Consider the following 15,302-nt stretch of genomic DNA (forward strand, 5'->3'; position numbering starts at 1 on the left):
TTTCAGTAAGAAAATTAATTTATTCTTCCATTGTTATGGCTCACAGATCAGTACATTCAAAGAGGAGAAATACTATGGAAGCTCTAAGCGGCCATGGGTTCACATATTTTTTTTCCATTTTCCCGTGATAGTTAATTTCCTCTGTTTTCTTGTAATTCAAATGTTTGCATGTACAGATTGACAACTGGTAATTAAGTTGAATGATTGTTTTAAAATTAAACAATGTTGTGTAAACTCCCAAGGTAGGTTGAGTATGACTAAAATAAAGTTAAAAAAAAAATTAACTAAGAGCAACTACATGAACATCATTCACAAAAGTATGTCCTCCTCATACTCACCATAAACAGAGACATGATGTGTTAAGTGGATTTGGATCATTTCTAAATCATCAAAACAGTAACATGACAGAATATGAGCATATGGAACAGTAGGTGTTTTTCACTGAGGGCATTTACATGTGCAGAATAATAATCAGTGAGCTGTTAAATGACCCCTCGGGGATACCTAAAGTTATTTGAATTGAATTGATAACTGCAATAATCTGATAAAAGACACCGGGTCCTCATGGTGTTAAATGGCCACTTGAATAATATGATAATCCAGAAATGCGATAATACACTGATTAAAAGTGTGCATGTAAACACTAATTGACAGTATATTTCTCAGTCTTTGTCCTCAACAAACATGGGTCTTAACAGTTACGTGTGCAGTTGTCTATTAATTGAGGCTCCTGAAATACTGGCATACTGCAAAGTCTGCAACCGCAGCATAACACAACACAACAAAAGAGAAAACGGAACCCTATAATCTTATTAGAAAAACCTGAGGTAATGAGGCTATTTGTTTTTCCTCATAGACCTGTAACAGCATGCTCTCACTGTGACTGAGTGGTTGACACTGTTCCAAAACAATATATATTAATATAATAAGGCTTCATAATCAAACAGGTGATGTTATAAAAACAACCTGTAACCCTTAAGTTTGGAGGCTGGAGTGGCAGACAGTTTTTGTGCAGTCTGCACAGTCTCCCAAACAGAATTTGAGTAGCTGGAGGACGCACTGTGTGAATTCCATTTCCAGTTTGAAAACACCGCTCACTGAGAAAGAGGACACTGTAAACTGTGTGACGTCACGTGAAAAGTGATCTTGGGATCTCGAGAAAACAAAACTGTGTGACGTCACGTGAAAAGTAATCTTGGGATCTCGAGAAAACAAAACTTTGTTTATATATATATATATATATATATATAGAAATAACTCAAGATCTAGAGAAAATGGAAAAAAATAAAATAAAATTTGAACCCGTGGCCGTTTAGGGCTTCCGTAATATACCCAAGGTTACATGTGAAATACAAACCCAGACAAAACAAAATAGATTTTACTTCCAGAGTAAACAGGCTTTCCGTTAATATAGGCATAAAATAGAAAAAGAAAACCAATTAAACACTGAGATTTCAGATTCTTTTGAGGTCTTTGAGAAAAAAAAAATTATAAAGTCGATGGCTCACTTTGGCCAGGTGATTTAAAAAGAGGTTTGAAACAACGACTAGATGCATCAAGAGGTGGTGCCGTTGGAAAAGCCGGTGGGGTTCATGGACTGCCAGCGCCACAGATCCTCACCTGCAGTAAAAACAATACGCTGTCAATCACATGTTTTACTGACAGGTGAAATTAAACAACAGCTTGTGCGGTTTGTGTGTCCTTACACATTCTCTCCAATTCGAATTCAGCCTTCCAGCCCAGCTCCTTCTCAGCTAGACAAGGGTCAGCATAGCAGGAAGCTATGTCTCCTTCCCTACGAGGGGCGATCTTGTATGGGATCTAAAAAAGACACATTACTTTATGTAACAAGAAACAACAAGTGGTTTAGCCTAAATAACACAGGAAGTCATCCTTAGGGTTGACGTGTTCTTCCTGTCTGAGGGAATAACGTAGCACAGTGCGACAAAGTCACTTCAATCACTCTCAGATGAAACAAACCCGGATTCTAAATTTGACTCACCTCTTTCCCTGATGCCTTCTCCATGGCTTTCACCATCTGGAGCACAGAGTAGCCTCTTCCCGTTCCCAGATTGTAAACCTAAAGACACAAACACAATGATGCACCAATAAGAGTGCCAATAAATACCTTGTGTTTTGCACATATGGTCAGAAAACGTGTTTCAAGCTTTTCCCAAGCGTACCTTGCACCCGCAGTTGTCCTTCAGCTTCTTCAGGGCCGCTATGTGTCCCTTTGCCAGATCCACGACGTGGATGTAATCTCGCACGCCTAGAACAAGAAGAAAAAACATCTGTTATTAAGAATCTTTCTTTCAAAAGGTGTTTCAAATTAAATCTGTGCACCGCGCGTTACCTGTGCCATCGACTGTGTCGTAGTCATTTCCAAACACACTCAGGCACGTTCTTCTCCCAACCGCAACCTAAGAGGAATCGTAAATTAAGCAACGCAAATGGAAAAAAAAGTAGGATGTGAATTCGTAAAGTCTCTCTGATTTGGTAAAGAGACTTTGAGTACCTGGGCAACATATGGCAGTAAGTTGTTCGGGATCCCCTGAGGGTCCTCTCCTATCAGTCCAGAGGAATGAGCTCCGATTGGGTTGAAATAACGCAGCAGCACTGCATTCCAGTCCTGCCGACAGAGAGGAAATAAATAATTAGACGGCTTGTACGCTGTAATCGCCGAATATGCTTCAACCTTTCATATTAGCACCTTCTCAGCTTTGCAGTGGTCCTTGATCATCTCCTCGATGAAGTACTTGCTCTGGCCGTAGGGGTTGGTGCAGCCCCCCGTGGGGTGCTGCTCGTCTATGGGAAGGTACTGGGGGTCTCCATACACCGTGGCCGAGCTGCTGAAGACCAGATTTTTCACCTTGTGAGCCTGCATCACCTGAGACACATGTAGATGCACACAAAGATGGTATACACGTCCTGTCAGCGGCGAGCAAGACAGCAGTACACAGCACACACACACACACAAACACACACTTCAAGTCAGCAGCAGGGACAGAGGCAGGCACTGTGAGCACCGCCCCGGGCGCAATGAAGGGTGCAATGTTAGAATCAGCCGAATCATTCTCAAACGAGCTCTCGCCGTTGCACGCTCAAAGGTTAGTACAAATGATGGGTGAAGAGTGGCATGAAGAGTGTGGATAAAAGGACTAGACATTCAAGACCAGAGGATAAAAGCTAAGACTGACCTCGAGCAGGTTTATGGAGGCGGTGAGGTTGACTCTGTAGTAGCGTAGCGGCTGCTCCACCGACTCACCCACTGCTTTCAGGCCAGCAAAGTGCATCACAGCACTGAAAGAATGCTGCAACACAGATACCAAGTACGGTTACATATGTGAGATGGATATGGATGCACACGGGAATCCATATAAACAGCATGCATCACCTACATATTTTAACTTTGGAGTATTATTATTATTAGTCTCCCCAAAATGACGTGAATGTATTTAATGGCCTGTTAGGTTCATTAGATGAGTTTGAGGCAGCACACCCCACTTGTTCGGTCTCTTTTGTGCAGAGAATTAAGTCTCACAAATGTCCATTTAGAAAAAGGTAATTTAACACACACACTTATTACCTTTTAATGGATTTATTTTTTACGTAGAACAAGAAAAAACACATTCCCATCAGTACCAACCGAACTGATGTCACACAATTAACTAAGTTCACTTCCTTTTTCATCCTGCTGGAGAAAAAGAGTATACAATAAGTGGCACAGTTTTCGGTACAACCACTGTACTCTTGTTCCTAAGTAATCTTCGGAGACAAAAATGGCAGAATATCACCCCGCTGTGAAACATGTGAACGAAGACCATCATGTCATGCAGGTGACTTCCTACTGGTGTACTGTAATTAATAAAGCTCAGATTTCCAGATCAGAACACAGACTAAAGGTAGAGCTATTGAAGTGTGAAGTATAATACATTATAGAACTAGATACTCTCGTACCTGGACCTGGACCTTGAGCTTTACACAATATCACGTTTCAGATAGAGCTTTTGTAATGTCGTAATGATACCATGCTTTTTTTAAGTTCAATTTCCTCTTCTATGTAAATTATTGTCTATTTGTTCTCATGGGTGTGACTCTTTTCACAGAAACCATGCTTGCATATTAAAATTCTTCGTTTTATTTGGCCATGATCAGCTTTCGCATCAAAATCTTTCCACCTGTGAACGAAACAGCTGAAGATACAGACACATTTTCCACCAGTTGAATCGGTTCAGCTCTAACGAGGTGGTAAAATGAACTTTCTGACCTTTTTGAAGAGGTTTTCCAAGCCGGGGCGATCCAGAAGATCCAGATCGTGAAACTCAATGCTGGTGCCCAGATGCTTCTCTATCCTCCGAATGCTCTCAGCCACATTACCCTCTCCTCCATCCATATCAAGATGTAGAATGCAGATACACACACACACACAAAGAAGGTAACAAAAGATCTTAGTAATACTGCACTGGAACTGGCAATTTTACAATAACATACAAAGGTATTCATTAGCCTGTGTGTCCTGTAATCCATCTCACCTCGTACAGCGTTACTGAAGTTATCTACTACGACCGGCTGGTAGCCTGCTTCAATGAGCTCCACCACACAGTGACTCCCGATGTAGCCTGCTCCACCTGTGACCAACACCTTCTCTGCCATTTTTTTTGCTCCTGTTGCATGCAAAACACATTCGGTTCATTCGATCAGCCCTCCACCAATAACCCTGTGACTGGTTCTACTCTGAGCTGTTCCTGACAAACAGGATCTCCTTTAGTGCCAGCGTCTTAGAACACACCCCAAACGTTTGTTCAGTCTCCTTGACATATATGTGACTGTGTGTCCCACGTCAGCTTTCGCGTCAGTCATCTTTTCATTGTTGTCTTCTAATCTGATCTTTTGAAGGAGAGCGGCTTCTTTTGAATAGCACAATAAAGCTGTATTGTTTGAAAGTTCCCAAGGCAGGTGATTGTTATTTAGTGTTCCATGACAACAGAAGTTGTTCACCCTCATATTCTTTCACTTTATTCTGCTTCACTTCTCAGCGCGGAATTTGAATACAAGACTATACATGTACATCACAGAAGTAAAAGCACGTATAATAATAATAATGATGATAACAAATTTTATTTGTATAGCGCCTTTCGAAGCTCAAAGACACTTGACATGCATAAAAGCATACACACAAAAAGAAAACTTATACACATTAACTAAACAGGGAATGAAATAAGAGGACAGTTGAAATTAACATAGTGTAGAGGCTAAGCGTTAATAACAGTCTTAAAGAGATGAGTATGAGTGAGAAGTAGTCTTGTGACAAGTTGGCAGAATGAAACAATATCGCTCAGTATAAATGAGAATGTAAAATACTCACAGTTTGTCCCTTTAATAGCGTCAGCTGTCGTTTCCGGCAGAGTCAGTCGGCAAATCTGGTCAGAAGCAGCCGGCAAAGATAGTGTGTTGAGAGACTTAGTGTTTATCTGTCAGTTTATTTCGGCAAGCCGTCCCTTCTCTCCCTCGAACATTTCTTTACTTCCTGTATAACGTGGAATAGCCCCGAGTGCATGACAAGCGCGCAACTTCCTACTCCGCGTCCTTTCAAAACAAAGCACAGACGTTTCAGAACCGGCGACACGCGACATTAAATTAACTTTAGTTGAAAGCAACGGGATTCTACTGTGTAGTCGTATAAAACTGCATCTGATAACCACAGCCGAAGATGGACTTGTGTCAATATTGGTGCGATTCAGATTTTTATTCTGAAACGTCAAGCGGATTCCAGTTACACGTTGCCGCTGTCTCACCGCCGAAGTGACGCCACGACGTCAGACAGGGCTGCAGCAGGCTACCACAAAGATACCTTTGACCAGCAAAGAGAGAGGTGTTTGTCCTCAGCATTCACCTCTGTGCACCGCCCGAACCACACCGGACGTCAATGGAAAAGTGCCACGTAGCTCGAAATAAATAAATTTAAGCCATGTGTACTAGTTCTAGCCTCTAGAAAAAGTGCACTTACCATTTCATCAAACTTAAAAGCAGTCCATCTCTAAATCCCATTTAAGATTGACATTATGTTAAGTTATATTGAAATGTAAGAATGTATGTGATTGAATAGGGTGGTGATTTTGGAGGCCGTAGTTTGTGGTGCTGCTGAACTGTATTGATTTAAACACCAACATGTTTCTGTTATTGAGCCTAGCACACTGAGTAAAATGGGGTTATCACAGTAATAGAAACACATGTGATTTGGTTATGTCAAGTTATGTGGCGCAAACCCTTAATATCATAACCTTTATGAAGGCAAGCTTCAGTGTTTGTATTAGTCTATTTTGTTTCATGAAGGTTATGGTTTTCAGCATTTCCTTAAAAATGTAGAAGAGACTGTAGAACTATTGAAGTGTGTTGTGTTATATAACACATGCTGTGTCGACACATTTCTGTTATTTTGACAGCCACATTTTAGCGTTTGATTCAGTTCATTTTAATAGCTCCAAAAACGACTTCCTCAAAAATAATCACATGTATAACCACCCTTTCTGTTTCAAAATAAACCGAAAACAAAAACAGTTATGGAACAAAAACAGAAACAATAATAATTTTCTTTAACTCGAGAGACAATGATAAAAAACAATCAAACCTTAAATTCATGTAATATTATAGTTTTTTGCTTCCTTTTCACTATCCACATTTTCAGCCTTCACAACACTGACAGAATCCTGCAGATTGAGCCGGATTCTTTGATATCCTGTGCCATTTCTGAAGCCTGTTTGCCAGCCCTGCCCAGCCCGGAGACACTGGCACATGAAGAAAGGCAGCGCAGTAGGGAGTAAAGGAAGATGAAATGAAACGGATACCTCAGAGATGAAGTTTGCTCGCTTCATTCACTGCAAATGGCATCTCTTTGTTAGAAAGGACTTGGGGCTGATGAAGAAATCTCAAGGGGGAAAAAACATGGCAATATAATCCAGCAGGGGTACATGGCAATAATTACCAAAAACCAATCCAACTATTCAGAAGAGGACAGAACAGAAGAGACAAAAGGAAATATTTAAAACTCAGAGGAGGAGGAACATGTGACTATTTGACTGTAAGAAAACGGGAGAGATCAGGACCGAAATCATTTGTGCGATTGTCGTTCGTTTGGTTAGCATTTACAGTTTCTCTAACCCTCAGTTTGTTACTACGGGATTTGTGTCAGATGCTAGTCAGCAGCATGACTCAGCTGTGCTTGTGTATCTGTATATGCACGAGTGTATGGGTACAAATGTCCCTCGGGCTGCCACCGCAGCACCGTGGGTGGCTGCGGCTCTGGGAGGAGGGTGAGGGCTGCAGGGAGTGTCATCAGCACCTCTGCCCTCCAGTGCCGAACTGCCCTGCAGGCCTGGTGCGGGACAATTGTGGATGCTGCGACCAATGTGCTAATGTAGAGGGGCAGCAGTGTGACCCAGATGGGGCCCAGAAGTTCTACGGCCATTGCGGAGAGGGCCTGGTGTGCCAGAGGAAATTGCCAAAGAGGAGAGACAGGAAGGAGCCAGAGCCTATGTGTGTGTGCCAGGAAAAAGGTCCTGTGTGTGGCTCAGATGGGTGGACATACCCCAATGTTTGCCAGTTGAGGGAGGCTGCCAGTCGCAGTAACACAACCCTAAAGCTCAACGGAAGAGGACCGTGCTACTCTGGTTACTGCACTTTTTTTTTTTATTACATAATATAATGTCAGTCTATGAAAGTTAATATTTTTAAAAAATTAAAAATGAAAATTAAATAATCGTCCTGATATGGAACAACTTCAGAGGTCCTTGTATTGAACCTTGGGGTGCCCCTTTGCTTCTGTCACAGCTCCCCGTGTCCTCAGAGCTCCCAGAAATCTGTCCAAACATGCAGGAAATGACATCATCTTTGGCTGCGAGGTTTCGGCCTACCCTCTTCCACACCTGACCTGGAGGAAGTCAGGCAGTGACAACCTCCTGCCAGGAGATGATCCTCACATCTCGGTCCAGGTTTGATCAGATCTTTAGTTATTATGCATTACTGGAAATTAAGAAATCATGTTTGAATTAACTGTTTCCTGTTGGGTGTGTCACTTTTCTTGATGGATGATCATATTCCCCTAATTTTACAGTTCAGAATTACCACGAAGAACGCTATGGGCCTTGAAAATGTTTCCCCTGGGACTCTGTGACATAATCTGCAAAAATTACCTTAAAAAAACAAATCAAAAACACTGCAGTCAGTGTTGTTGAACCATCACCCGTAATCTAAAAGCCACCGTGCTTTTGTTACTCTAGATTTGACCATTCTATTGTCCCCCCATCTAGCACCAAGTAGAGTAGTAAATCACAGAAGTATCCGATTAATTGAATCTGGTCAAGGGAATATTTTAACTGGTAAAAATTGAGAAATAAATTGCAAGATAAAATTATGAAAAACTGAAGAAGAAATACGTCACATAACATATGTCACGTATCATCACCCAATAAATTGGATAAATAAAAAAAACAGAATTGGGGAGTCGAACTGCAACAAAAGACAACAACAAAATCCTTTTAGTCTATACCACAAGTCTGCTGATAATAGTACTAAAAAAAAGGGAGCTGGTGCTAATGGTCATAACAGAGCAAGTCTTTGTGCAGCTAAATTGCTTTCTCTTATCACCCACAAAAAGTTGAATGCATGCACTTCTTACGGCTGAACAGATGAAAATCATCCGTGGAGATCAAATCCTGTCTTTTCTCAGGCTCGAGGCGGTCCGCAGCGCTACACGGTCTCCACTTGGCTCCAGATACAGGGCCTCCGTGCCTCTGACGCAGGTGTCTACTCTTGCGTCTCCCACAATGCCTTGGGAGAGACGGCAGCTTCGGCACAGCTCACTGTGCTGGGACGAGGTGAGCCTGTCGACCGGAGAGAATCGGATTATTGTGCTCAAGCGAGTGGCAAACTCATTATTTTAGAAGACACCATACATATTTTTTACTTGAATAGTTTCTTCTTTCGTCAACTTGGCAGGGGGGGAAGGTGATGGAAGGCCATTTGGAGGAGGAAGAGGAACACTTTGATCATTCGGAGGGCAGGGGTGAAGCACAGCTGGCGTCTGGAGATTACTTGCCATTAATTTAAGTCTGTTTATGAGAGCAGTTGAGGAGGAGCCCTCGGGAAAATAATGGCTCAAATATAATAGCTTATATTTTTTAAATCAAAAGATGAATAGTATATACCTTTCACCACATTGACTATACTGCAATAATAAATCACCTCTGAATAGCTATGTTGTTGTTTTTTTTCATTTGTATGACTCTAATGAACAGCATTATAAAACAGTTCAACTGCTTTCCATTTAAATCTGGCAAAAAGCTTCATCAGAAAAGAACACCGTCCCACAAATCATCCGCAGATTCATAGAAACTGTTGACTCATCTTCCAAATTGGATATGTGACATGATTTAAACAAATTGCAGCCACAAGGAGGGACAGAAGTCACCCCTAAAGTACAGCTTCTATCATTTCCTCCTGATTTCGCCACTCCACCCAGAAAACACAGAGTACATTTATTCACTGAGTGGAAAAAAGACGGAGAGAGAGAGAGAGGGTGATGGATGGATGGATGGAGAGAGAGAGAGCGAGAGAGAGAGGGTGTGACCATCCGCGGGGTCTCCGTCTGATTCTCTTCATCTCTCTCCACCTGAGTGCCAGTTAATCCTCCCCTCATCCCCCGACTCCCAGCTGGATACACCGGCTCCTTCTGAATGGCAGGCTGCATTAACGCCGAGGAACTTTCCCCCGCTGTCTGTTAGTAAAAGCTGATTGGAGATTACAGGCCTGCTGCAAAAAAAAAAAAAAACAGCCCTCCATCTCATCCCAAATCACTTTCCACCGGCCTCTCTCTCTCACTCCTTCTTTCCTTCATCTCTTTATCTTTTTAATCCCAGCTCTCCTCCTTGTCAATGTCATCAACTTTTGCTCGCTGCCACAGTCTTGCCCCTCCATTCATCGCTCTTTCTTGACAGCTGAATGAAAAGAAAGATGAAGATGAGTAAGGAGTAGATGGAGAAAAAAAAAAAGAAAAAAAAAAGCTTCCCCTCCTGAGTGGAGCCAGAATGATGTCATGGGGGCATTTGTCCTCCTGGTGTGGAGGCTTCCCTTCCTCTGCTAATTACCTTGTACAAACTAGAATCTGATATGGCGGATATGAGGCCCAAATACAATTATTGTGGGCTAACAAAGAGATATTGAGATTCAGGGAATGAGGGAGAGACCGCAAGAGAGATAGAGGGAAAGGCACGCGTACGACCACGGGCGCGCACACACACACACACACACACACACATACACATAGATCAACCACATGCGCGCGCACACGCTTGCATACCCACCCACACACACAAACACAACCACTTGTCCTTCCCCTCCATTCCCTCAGATAGGCTAATGTTATTACTGTGGTAATTATCCTCATTAGTGCCAGCAGCTGTAGAGAGCCCACTGCTTGCTGTTCAAACTCCACCCCGAACCTTTCTGTCTTCGCATCCCTCTTTGTGTTCCCTAGATCTTATTTAGAGACTTTGTCTCCATCCCTTGTATCCTAGATGTAAAAATAGAGCTCATCAAATATCTAATAAACCAGAGTCTCCTAACCTGAGTCCATTTTGTGTAAATGAGTGTCAGTAATGTGCGCCGGCTGCTTCCTGCACTGCTCCACAGAGAGCTGCTCTAGAGAACGGCGGGCCAAGTTAAGAAAATAGCTAGTGTGTAACACTTAGAAAATATTTAACTGCTTTCGACACAAAGTTGAAGCTGTGATGTAAAATTCAACTGTTTGTTTATTTTTTTCCCCCCCATCTGACTTTGGACCCTCTGAGTTTAGATAATAGGACACAAGGTGGCACTGTTTAGTCAAATAACCCTCAACGGGCTCCACTGACCCAGCCACTGCTGTGACATCTACATCTCCTGACATGCTTCTCTCCTCTCTCCTGCCTCATATTTTCCTGTTTTACAGGTTTACCTTCCAAAACAGGCTACTGCTCACCCAAAGAAAATCTGGCGCCCTGCCCCGTTCGATACAGAAACATTTTCCCATTAGTATGAAAAGCAGACAACAATAACTAAAGATATCGCTTGCTAATGTACTTGGTGTTTATGTGAAAGCACCCTGAAGATGGTTTCCGTCTTGCTTTTTAACTGTTCGCTCTGTCTGCATTTTTATACAGAAAATGATGAGACCAACCACCGAAACAGGCGGTTTTATGCACATCCCCCCCCCCCCCCCAGCTCGGTGAGATTGCCTTCTGTTTTATTGCCAGGGGCCGATGCGGACAGTAGGTAACCTGTATGCTGCTAAGCCCCGCATCAGGCGCTAAATGTCATGCATAGCCTGTTTTTATTGGCTGTTGTGCCCTTCTCCCTTTCCTGGAAGCTATTGTTAAAGAGGTGGTTGTTAATGCTGCTGACCAGATGGGCTCTTTTCCCCCGTATGTCTGACGGTGGGTGTTTACCATGCACTGGTCTGTGGATAACAGGTGAGGCTACCGCTGGCTTCTCAGCCAATCGGAGAGCGGCAGATGTCTGGCTTCTGCCTGTAAACCTTTATTTGGCATTTGCGGCCTTATGGGAGTGGGTTTGATGATAACACTGAATCAAAGTGAATTCTGTTTTATGTGTTTTCTACACAAGGCTATTATGTGGAACGGTCATGCAGGCTATAAGTCCTCACACATGCTGCATTCACCCACTGCTATCAAAAGCTCCCACGAGTCCCATGTACTCAGTGATAAACTAACTAAATTAAAACCCAAGTGAGTATCCGTTTGTGCATCTAATGCTCTAGATGCACAAACCACGCAGCCATTTCATTTTCATTTCATCAAGTTCAGACATCATTTCCAGAAATGTTCCCTCATCCCTTGTGTGACAAAATGTTTCCAGCATTAGCTGGGCAAACAGGGAACATTCCTTTCCCTTTCCAATTCAGGCCATCTTGAATTACTGCAATTTGGTATCATGGCAACCGCAAAGGTAAGGCCTGGCCGGGGATTGTTGAGGAACAGTCTTTTAAAGCTTTGAATCAATCTGCCTTAATGGATGACCTGCGTCTAGCATGCATGTATGGATTAGTTTGGCTGGAGCACCTGTCCCTGTTCTGTCAACAGAAGATCAGGTTACTGGCTACGCATTCACCTGGCTGACACAACTTCCTGTGATTGACAATGCGCTGGCTTCCTGTCATACGTAGAATTATGAACGCTGCGGCACTCGTTTGAGACAACAAATATGTCATTTTTAAAATATTTTTGTTCAAAAAATATTCAAAGGAAGCCGCCCTTTCATGTGTCTCTCTGAGATAAAGTGCAAGAAGGTTCTGGTGTGGAATCTGCTTGTCAGCCGGAGCCTTTTATATGTGGAGTTCAAGTCCCCCTTGACCCTCTAAAAGGATAAGCGAGCCTAGCTAATGGATGGCTGGATGGATGATATAAAGCAAACAGCACATAACCCCTCATTATATAAAAATGCTGTGTATTTCCTAACGAGGCTGGTCTCAAGTTGATCATGGAGTTAAGCTGCCGGAGCGGCCCAGCGGAGCGAGGCTGTGGCTGAGCAGCCTGACATCCTTCCAAGGACGGCCTGTATCTAACTTTGCTCCTGAGTGCTGGGATTTACAGATTAAAGTGTGAGCCATTTCCCTCCGATTCCCAGTCTGATATTGTGCATTATGAATATCTGTCTGGTGATATTTAGAGGGGAACTGGGAAATTAGGGCGCCTGACAGGATATCAAGCATGTCCTCTTCACACTAGACAAGTTTCAGTCAGGGCTGCTAATCAGGGCAGACGCGTCCTCTGAGTTTCTCAGAGCATAATGTCGAGAGAATCTAAACTGAAGAAGGTGATCATTTCTAAGCCATATACTCATGTGTGCCTATTAACGGACGTTGGTGGTAAACCTTTAATGCAAAGCTCCTGTTGGGATGCTAATGATGCTCATTTTTCAGTCAGGTAATACCCTCTTACTTCACCCAGCTGGCATGAAGCCCTTCATATATGGCCGATTAGTTGTGTTGCGGGCCTTCCCGTCACTATTCACTGCCATCTCCATTAATGATGGATCCCCTTGATGATGAAACGATTAGCTAGCAACCGTTAAGCTAACCACAAAGCTGGACGGGTGATGGATGGGCCAAATGATAGACTTGAGCGGTCGGTCGGGGGGCTTTGTCCCAGATCTCTGACACCTTCTATCTTGTGATCTACGCAACCCCCACATTGCCTCCATCCTAACCCCCAGATTCATCCCAGATACCCCCACCAGCTGCCTCTGACCCCTCATCGCAGCCCTGCCTCTGCTTGCCATGTGCTGGGAGTCAAAGGGTTCCCACCTATCGCTCACCAGAATGGAACCCCAACCATGTCCTGCCCCGAGCTCTAAATCACAATCAATCGCGTGGCAGACAGAGATGGATTGGGACATCCGTGACCCCGTACCTTTCAGGGAGGCCCTCGCCTTCCAAAAGGGCTGCTGTGATGAGCAAATAATGGAGGTGGTTCTGGGAGGAGTGTGCAGGTCAAGTCTGCCGCCCCTGGAAGGAAGTTATCACAAAGCGATGGAGGGAAATTCTTTTCTCTTTAGGAACAACAGTCTGACAGAAGGTAGAGAAATGTCCACTTTGATGCAAAAAAAAAAAAAAAAAAAAAAAAAAGAACCATTGTCCAGAACATATTTTATTATAATTAAGTGAATAAATAGTGGAAATGGTGGATCTCATTAGGCATATGAGGCAACCTCATTTCAGATCTGAGATCTGAAAATAACACCAGGTGTTAAAAACACTTTTAAAATGTGTTTTAAAAAAAGTATTAAGTAAGTACTGTTATTCAACAAATGCAATTATAATGATAAATTCTGTATCATGGGCTGATTAATCCTGCAAGTATCCTGAACGGTCTCCACCCAGAACCACTTGTTTACAAATGAAAAATCTCCCCGTGCCATTTTTACTACAAGATACAGTAAACGCAGGCCTTCTGTACATTTGAGTCATTTATTTCTCGGCAAGCCGCCCGCTTTTACCCCCCCTCGTTTCTCTACTCTCTCAAAAATAATGCAGTCTTGACATTCTGCTGCACACCATCACGCGCATTTGAAGAGTTGTCGTCTAGTGCTTCCTGATTTACTTCACAACACACTGAGTGATTGCATCATTCACGCGAGCATTGACAACAAATATCATTCAGACATGTAAAAGTCTCCACAATGCCATAACACGATGATTGGGAGTAAAAGATCTTATTCTGTATTCACTGCCAAGGGCTCAAGGAGGATCATTCACATGTAGATGTGTCCTTCTGGAAGTGCCTCGGCTATACAATTTCCATTTAGATAAGGTGTATACACAAATAAAGAAAGGACATTGGGTTCTTCATTTGATTAACTAATCATAGTCTTTGTAATTCCACTCGGGGACCTTGAAGGGCAGCGGCGGGCTGCGCACCCTGATTAGCCGATGCATGATTGCTGCTGCTATGGCACAAATCAGCTGAAGTAACTCGGCTCGGTACACTGCACAGTGGCAGTGATTAAACAGGCGATTAAGACATAGAGAGTTTCTGTCTGTTTAATCCCTTTTCCCATTGTCTAAATAGATAGCCACAGTGTAGTCCCTGATCAGTAATAACTGAACACTGCAAGAATTGGAGTGGGAGGTGATTAGGGTCTTTAAAGCTCCCTCGAGTGTGGATGCAGGTTGTTTGTCATTAGCTTGAACTTAAAGGTACATTCTGTTCTTATTGCCTCGTGCCTGGGCCAGGGAATTCATTATCTGATTCTTAAGCTGAGAGAGAGAGAGAGACAGAGAAAGAAAAACACACACACACACAGTCCCAGGACAGATGTGATATGTTTAAGTGAGAATGGAATAATCCACATTTGTGGCACAAGTGAGCAAGCCTCCGATTCGCGGCACGCTGACAAACCAAACAAAACACTCCTCAGCCTCGGGACTCCAGCCCCGAAGTGCTTTAACCCTCTTCCCACTTCTCTGCAACCCCTCTTCATGCGGTGCAGTGGTGTCCGTGTATCATCTGAAGGCCGTATAGAAACTCTACAGCCCCTCTCCGTGACTGATCTCTTTTGATAGAGCTCATTATGCAAACTGCTCCCAACTCCCGCCGCATAATTAGTGCTTAATTAATTTGAGTGAAATCTTTCATCTGTCTGTGTCCGGCCAGCTCCTTCCTTCCATTTACAACATGATATTAATTTCAGAGGGGGGGAACGGTAGCCCAGCTGATGAAAAGGCTGATATAATTAATCAAGTACTGTAT

At 43.1% G+C, this 15,302-nt stretch overlaps 2 protein-coding genes across 3 annotated transcripts; one reads left to right on the forward strand and one right to left on the reverse strand.

Moving 5' to 3' along the window:
• gale (UDP-galactose-4-epimerase) lies at positions 1-5,540 on the reverse strand. Of its 2 annotated transcripts, none has more exons than XM_047611544.1 (11): positions 5,366-5,540; positions 4,533-4,664; positions 4,268-4,383; positions 3,198-3,311; positions 2,711-2,887; positions 2,516-2,629; positions 2,354-2,420; positions 2,184-2,269; positions 2,003-2,080; positions 1,707-1,821; positions 1-1,620 (listed from the first exon to the last, which is right to left on the reverse strand). In XM_047611544.1, the coding sequence occupies exons 2-11, from the start codon at positions 4,651-4,653 to the stop codon at positions 1,556-1,558; spliced, it is 1,053 nt and encodes a 350-aa protein (XP_047467500.1). In that variant the 5' UTR covers positions 4,654-4,664; positions 5,366-5,540; the 3' UTR covers positions 1-1,555. The 2 variants fall into 2 exon arrangements, with proteins under 2 accessions (XP_047467500.1, XP_047467501.1); XM_047611545.1 differs by having other exon boundaries at positions 4,268-4,380; positions 5,366-5,538.
• A 576-nt stretch (positions 5,541-6,116) lies between these two features.
• LOC125023796 (kazal-type serine protease inhibitor domain-containing protein 1-like) lies at positions 6,117-13,407 on the forward strand. The gene is made up of 4 exons (XM_047611308.1): positions 6,117-7,667; positions 7,828-7,988; positions 8,726-8,914; positions 13,267-13,407. The coding sequence occupies exons 1-4, from the start codon at positions 7,190-7,192 to the stop codon at positions 13,405-13,407; spliced, it is 969 nt and encodes a 322-aa protein (XP_047467264.1). The 5' UTR covers positions 6,117-7,189.
• Positions 13,408-15,302: the final 1,895 nt, after the last annotated feature.

The sequence above is a fragment of the Mugil cephalus genome, chromosome 17 (assembly GCF_022458985.1).
Source record: "Mugil cephalus isolate CIBA_MC_2020 chromosome 17, CIBA_Mcephalus_1.1, whole genome shotgun sequence".
NCBI classification, from domain to species: domain Eukaryota; kingdom Metazoa; phylum Chordata; class Actinopteri; order Mugiliformes; family Mugilidae; genus Mugil; species Mugil cephalus.